The sequence below is a fragment of the Triticum aestivum genome, chromosome 6B (assembly GCF_018294505.1).
Source record: "Triticum aestivum cultivar Chinese Spring chromosome 6B, IWGSC CS RefSeq v2.1, whole genome shotgun sequence".
In the NCBI taxonomy this organism is placed as follows: Eukaryota; Viridiplantae; Streptophyta; class Magnoliopsida; order Poales; family Poaceae; genus Triticum; species Triticum aestivum.
In genome coordinates, this window is record NC_057810.1 from 713,959,167 (window position 1) to 713,965,619 (window position 6,453).

Below are 6,453 nucleotides of genomic sequence, written 5' to 3' on the forward strand. Positions count from 1 at the left end.
AAAAAAATGTTCCAAATTTCCAGAGGCTGTTCAAAATTTCACAAATCTCCACACATTTTGAAAATTGTTCGCATTTTTAAAAAATAGTTCACGTGTTTCCAGAAAATGTTCGCTCAATTATTCACCATTTTCAAGAAATGGTCAAAAGACTTCAAAATTCGTTTAGATCTACCGCTGCTGGTAGTTCTTATGGTTTTTCGCTGCCAATTAGTCACTAACGATTTTCGACTTGGGTGGCTAGCAAGTATCAACTCATGTCGATCACTTGGAGCTTGTGTGTTTTGATCACGTGCAAGTGCGCTTTTTTTTTGGTGATTTTTTCTTTTTTTTAGACAATTTTGGTGATTTTTACTATGTCGCACTGTTTGCAAGCTCACCAACTTTTTTTTTTTGAGACGAAGCAAGCTCACCAACTGGATGTCGCGTGCGTGTAAATGGGCCGGCTCAGTTGGGCTCCCATTTGCTTCTTTCGCACAACCCAAATAAAGCAGAGAATCAAACAGACCGAGCACCTCCAGGTGAGGGGAAAAAAACTTCCATGGCGTCCGACGACCTCTTCGAAGGCCTGCCGCCGCCAGCGGCTCCCGCCGGCGAAGACCGTGCGGCCTCCCCCGCGCCGCCTCCTCCTCCGCCGGCTCCGACGGTGCCGAGGCGTTCCGCGCTGAAGAGCTCCCTCAAGCGGGACAAGCCCTCCCCCTCCTCGGCCGCCACCTCCTCCTGCTCACCCGCCACCGCCGCCGCCAGCGTCGCTCCCGCCGATGTCGCCGCCGAAGGCCGCGGTGAGCGCTCTTCTCTGCCGGCCCCTCTCCTTTACAATTAATTGCTGCTGCTTGGGAGCTGGAAGCACCGCTAGCGCGTGGTGGGATTTCAGATAGAGCTCGTGCTGATGTAGATTCTAGCGCCGATTTGCTCCTTGTGTCGTAGGGTTTCCTAGGAGTTGGATGCTATGCGCGGTCGACCGGGGCCGGGAGTGTCATGGCGTTATCAAACAGCTTCGTGTTGAGATCGAGATGTGGATTTGGTTAACGGGAGGGGATTTCCTGGTCGGGATTAGGGTTTCCTGTTTCCCTTATCCTAGAATGCGAGGAAAAAGTGCATTTGGATCGGATGGCTTCAGATTAGTGACTGCACCAACTAGCACAGCTTATACTTGAGCTAATTGCTTGAACCTGTTGCGGAAGTAGACTAGGAACAGATATAATTCTTGACCACAGGGATTAATGGCAAACTTATGTGGTTGTAGCTTGCTTTGCCAGGATAATAACCGTAGGGATTAGTGACTGCGCCAGCTAGAACCGCCTGTTCTGACAGCGGAAGCAAACGTGAAATGCACCACACGCTGACATATATAAGATGATTTATTAGGTCAGTGACAACGAAGTTATGAATCTGAACCTGGTTTGAGATGATTTATAGAGGTCCGAAACTGAATGTCTTTTAAGCTAATGCCATGTGCCAATTATGAATATTGTTCAGTGGATTTTCTGCTCATTGGTTGCTAGATGTGTCTACTATAAGTTTGTTTTAGATTTTAGCGGCGATTTGCTGGTGCATCCTGGTGTTGCTGTAGATTTTAGCGCCGATTTGTCCTTGTGTGGCAGTGTTTCCTAGGAGTTGGACGCTGTGCGCGGTCGACCGGAGCGCGGCGAGAGTGTCATGGCGTTATCAAACAACTTCGTGTTGAGATCGAGATGCAGGTTTGGTGAACATGAGGGGATTTCTAGGTCAGGATTAGCGTTTCCTGTTTCCCTTGTCCCAGAATGCGAGGAAAAAGTGCATTTGGATCAGATGGCTTCATATTAGTGACTGCACCAACTAGAAGAGCTTGCTTCAACCTGTTGTGGAACTAGACTCAGAACAGATATAACTCTTGACCATAGGGATTGATGGCAAATTGATGATTGTAGCTTGTTTGCCATGATTATAACTGTAGGGACCGGTGGCTGCACCAGCTAGAACAACCTGTTTTGATAGTAGAGGCAAACGTGAAATGCACCACACGCTGGCTGGCATATAGAAGACGCTTTATTAGTTCAGTCGCAACGAAGATAGAATCCAAACCTGGTGTTAGATGAGTTGTAGAGGTCCTAATATGATTGCCTTTTGAGCTTGATTCAGCATTTCTTTTGGCTTACCTCCAGGATTCGCCACCATCTTGAAGTAACTCAATTCGGGCTATAGTGCATCCTGGCTAAGTTAATGCCATGTGCCAAATATCAACATTGTTCACTGGATTTTTCTGCACATTGTTTGCTAGACCTACCTAGTAAAGTTCATTTTGCAGTGTGTTATTTAGTGACTACTGTATTTGTGGAATCTGATGAGATTTCTGACCAGTGACCTTGGGTTACCATTAATTCACTCAAAAGGTGAAACCATAAGCGTCTATGCCTTGTGGTAATCTTGTCGGAGTTACGCCAGCAGCTCTAGCACTTGAATGCCTTGCTCTGTGCCTATGGCACAAATATGGGCCCTGTCTGACTACTTTTTATTATCTCCATTTGTCTTAAGGTTCTTGTACGTCCAGCTGTTCGCCTCATGTTTGTGTGATATTTACAAGTAACCTTTCTTTTACGTTATTTGTTATTTGAGCTCTTGTAGCAATAACATAGTTCTTTTTACTTGCCACACTGTCCTGTTCTAAGACCAATGTGTTGCTTGCAGTTCCTGAGAAGCGTCTTCGCTTCAGAACTACTGTTGATGCATCAGAAATGCAAATCATTGAGGCTATGCAGAAGATAACTTCACATATAGGGAATCCTTCAAAATTCAGCAAGGCATCAAAGCTTGCTCTACAGCTTATTGAGGCTGGAAGTGTCAAGCCAGAGACAATCGGTCACTTCTTTGCTGTACTAGAGGCTGCAATGTCTTCACCGGGAGCCTGCAATGAACCTTCTGTACGTGCAGATTACCAGGCACTGTTTAATGCTGCTGAGGGTGTAACAGAGGTGAAGTTTCTACTGTTGTTAGAACAAATAGCTTGCAAAATCATAGTTTTATTCCTTTTTGTGCATTATTAACCCATTGTCTCATCTACTTACAACTTTCTGGTTGATGTGCAGTGTTTCAACCAAGAGCAGAAAAATCAGTTTGATGTATGGATGCTTCACGCAGTGGTGGCTAATGATCTCTGTACTGATGACAGTTTTGTGGTAAGTGCATGGTGGTGAAATGCTTCTCGACTCAGCTGCCATGTCCCTTGAGAAATGTCATTATCAGAATGCAATGTGCAATACTGGCTTGTGTGTTCTGACTAATGTTCTTGTGTGTTTTATTCTGCAGTTTTCAAAGGCTGTAGGGAAGATTAAAGATGCCATTTCAGCCCTGCCGGTAGCGACAGTGGACGATGATAACGATGAAGCAGCAGCACTTGCAGCACTTGCTGAGATCCAATCTGGCACCACAGAGAATAAGGCAGCCGATAGCAACACACCTGCTGCAGCGTCCAACTCTGGAGAAGAATCCTCAGATCCTTTCGGTCTAGATAATCTCCTGGAGCACAAGCCAAAGAAATCCGAGAAGTCTCAGGATAAGGGGGCTGGAGCCCTGAGCAGAAAGGCAGACGAGGAGTCCAGGAGACTTTTGAGGTCACGGCGCGAAGCCCTCCTGAAATGCCTCGAGACAGCCGCTCGGCGCTACAGGATACCATGGTGAGTCCTCTGACAACTGCAAAACGTATACGCTATACGGCACATCTTGCCTTGCTGCTCTAAAATCTGATCCTCTGGGCTGGCTTTGTTTGTCAGGACGCAGACGAGCATCGACATCCTGGGGCGGCACGCGTACGAGAGCGTGGGGCGGTTCACGGCCCGGCAGCGGGAGGCGGTGGAGAAGCTGTGGAACTCGATCAAGGAGCAGCAGATCCGGCGCAAGCACGGCAAGTCGGCGAGCGGGAAGCTGGACGTGAACGCCTTCGAGCGGCTCCAGGAGAAGTACTCCCACGAGAAGATCAGCATCCGGCGCGCCGTCGGCGGCGCGGGCGACCGCCGCGCCACGCAGTGGCTCGGCTAAAGGCAAAGTCGGCACGCCCGGCCGCCCCCGCATGTAAAACCGGTGCGCTGTCTGATGACCGCGACGTTACACCGATCAGGATGGATGACGAAAAACGACGTTATAGTTTTCATAGTCGCATTCGTGTGTGTGTGTGTGTGTGCGCGCGCGCGCGCCCCGTTCTTGTGATCTCATCTTGGGTTGCAGCACTGTCCACAGATTTCTTGGGCGCCCGTGCGTGCGTGCGACGCTGGTGTGCGCGTGTGAATGCGGCTGGGGTTTGGGTTTTGGGTTGCTGCCGGTGTCTCGTCTCGTGTGGTGATGATGGATAAATGCTTGTTATTCTGAAATCGTCAGCGTCTTGGTCTCAGGGAAGCTGACCAGGAGGAGGAGAGGAGAGGCGACCAGATAGAGGGCGGAAAACGAGGCACGGCCGGTCGACCTGAGAATCTGAAGCCGAAGGAGATAAGCACAAGCGCTGAACGAGACCGCCGGTCGACTCCAATGCTGCTACTACTACAAATGTCATGGCCTGCATACGCGGTGCTATTTTTCACTCTCTCGCCCTCGATATTTAAAAACACTTTGGCGCAGTTAAAAAAAAAGAAGCATCTCCACCTTGGCACGGCTAGTAGAAGTTAATATTTCCCTAAAAAAGAAGAAGTTAATATCAGTCTCACTGCTTTTTCTTTCTATTATACTATACTTTTTTTTTGTTTTTGCGGGGAATCTATTATAATATACTGATTGGAAGAAAAATATGTTGTGGACAGTGGGAGGGGAGGTGCCACCATTGTAGTATCTATGCCGGCCCATTGAAAAAAAAAGAAGTTAAAAAAAGAAGTTTGCACGGCCGGATAAATCCACGGAGGCATGGATTCAGGTGGCGGTCGTCGACCGTGCAAACTAAAGCGCGGCCATTCGGCGGGAAATGCTTTCTTTATCCATATGTCTATGCCCAGCCAGTGCACGTACGTACGTGCGCACACACTCACCTGTTTTTTTTCTCAATTCATTTTTCAGGTGCAGTGTTGACCAGGCCAGTGGCGAGTATTTAACCAAAAACTACCACAATTAACGGAAACGTGACGAAAAACTACCACTTTACGTTTTTGTGCGAAAAACTACCAAATTTGGACTAAACCGTGGCAAAAAACTACCAACTCGTGAAATCGCTCGCTTCACCCGCGCTAACCCCGAATCTGACCGGTTGGGCCCGCGAATCAGGCGCCACGTTGGCGAACGGACGGCCGGCGCGCGTTGACGGCCGTTAACGGCCCGTCCGCTGTCGGAACGGCGCCTGTCGGTGGGCCAATAAGTGAGAGCGAGCTCAGCCGCTCATTCTCCTCCTCCTCGCTCGCTCTCACTCGTCCTCACTCCATCCTCTCCCTCTCCCTCTCCCTGGTCCTCTGACCTAGGTCAGCCTATCGCCGTCGCCGCCGCGGCCATTGCTGCCGGTCGAAGGTGAGGATGCCATCCTGGTATGACGAGGACAGCTCGGACGAGGACATCAACATGGTTTCATTGGATCAGCAGCTATTTGTAAGTGCATAATGGTGGAACAGAGTTAGGGTTAGGGTTAGTTCATCCAAATTGGAGATTCCAATTTGCTTTTGGTTTGATTCGAAATTTCTTTTGCAGGAAACCCCTGACACTGTGGTGGAACCATCTTTCTGTGGTTCTTACACTGAATCTGAGTCGACGTGCATGATGCATCATCAGAGGCCGAAGAAGATGGTGGCTTTTGAAGGTGCTTTGACTGGCAGGCGTTTCCTGGGTTGTCCTGTGCAGCAGGTATTAAATCTTGAACGCTAACTTGTTTTGCTGCTGGAGATGTGTGATGTGTTTTGCTGCTGGAGATGTGAGATGTGTGGTGCAGCATGTGGTGCAGAGATGTGTGCTGCAGCATGTGGAAGCTATATATGAAAGTAGATCTTTAGTTAACTGAATTCAATACATGACTGAACCTGATAACACCTACAAGCAGATATCTTTAGTGTATTATGAACCTGAGAATATAGTTGTTAACTGAAAAAGAACAGAGTAGGTGTTAACTGAAAAAGAACAGAGTAGGTGTTAACTGAAAAAGAACAGAGTTAAATGAATTTATATCTACTGCTAAATGTAGTTGTTAACTGAATTTATCTCTGTTACTAAATGTAGCTGTTAACTGAATTTATCTCTGATGCTAAGTCAGGTGCATATTGATGTAAACAAAGGGTTTCAGCTAAATGAAATGACTTTATGACTTTTGGTTTCTGTACTAAGTTTGTTACTAAGTGCTTTGTGCTTAATTATAAATAATTGCTTCTGTAGGATGAAGGTGTGAACTGTGGGGTTGTGGAGTGGGTGGATGGTCCTTGGCCAGAGATTCTACAAAGGTGGCTAACCAGGATTTGGGACATGTATCATGAGCAGAACTTGGGCAGGGTGAATGACAAACAAGCCCATGAGAAAGAGGTG

General features: G+C 47.7%; 1 protein-coding gene across 1 annotated transcript; it reads left to right on the plus strand.

Moving 5' to 3' along the window:
• Positions 1-483: 483 nt before the first annotated feature.
• On the plus strand, positions 484-4,286 carry LOC123139909 (chromatin-remodeling ATPase INO80). Its single transcript, XM_044559621.1, has 5 exons — positions 484-779; positions 2,665-2,948; positions 3,063-3,152; positions 3,283-3,650; positions 3,747-4,286. Exons 1-5 carry the CDS (start codon positions 539-541, stop codon positions 4,009-4,011), a joined length of 1,248 nt encoding a protein of 415 aa, XP_044415556.1. The 5' UTR covers positions 484-538; the 3' UTR covers positions 4,012-4,286.
• The last annotated feature ends 2,167 nt before the right edge of the window (positions 4,287-6,453 follow it).

Excerpts from the sequence above, each read along its gene's own strand:
- LOC123139909 (XM_044559621.1), top strand. The coding sequence starts at position 539 with ATGGCGTCCGACGACCTCTTCGAAGGCCTGCCGCCGCCAGCGGCTCCC. Across the intron at positions 780-2,664 it reads TGTCGCCGCCGAAGGCCGCG|TTCCTGAGAAGCGTCTTCGC; the intron begins GTGAGCGCTCTT and ends TGTTGCTTGCAG. Across the intron at positions 2,949-3,062 it reads CTGCTGAGGGTGTAACAGAG|TGTTTCAACCAAGAGCAGAA; the intron begins GTGAAGTTTCTA and ends GTTGATGTGCAG.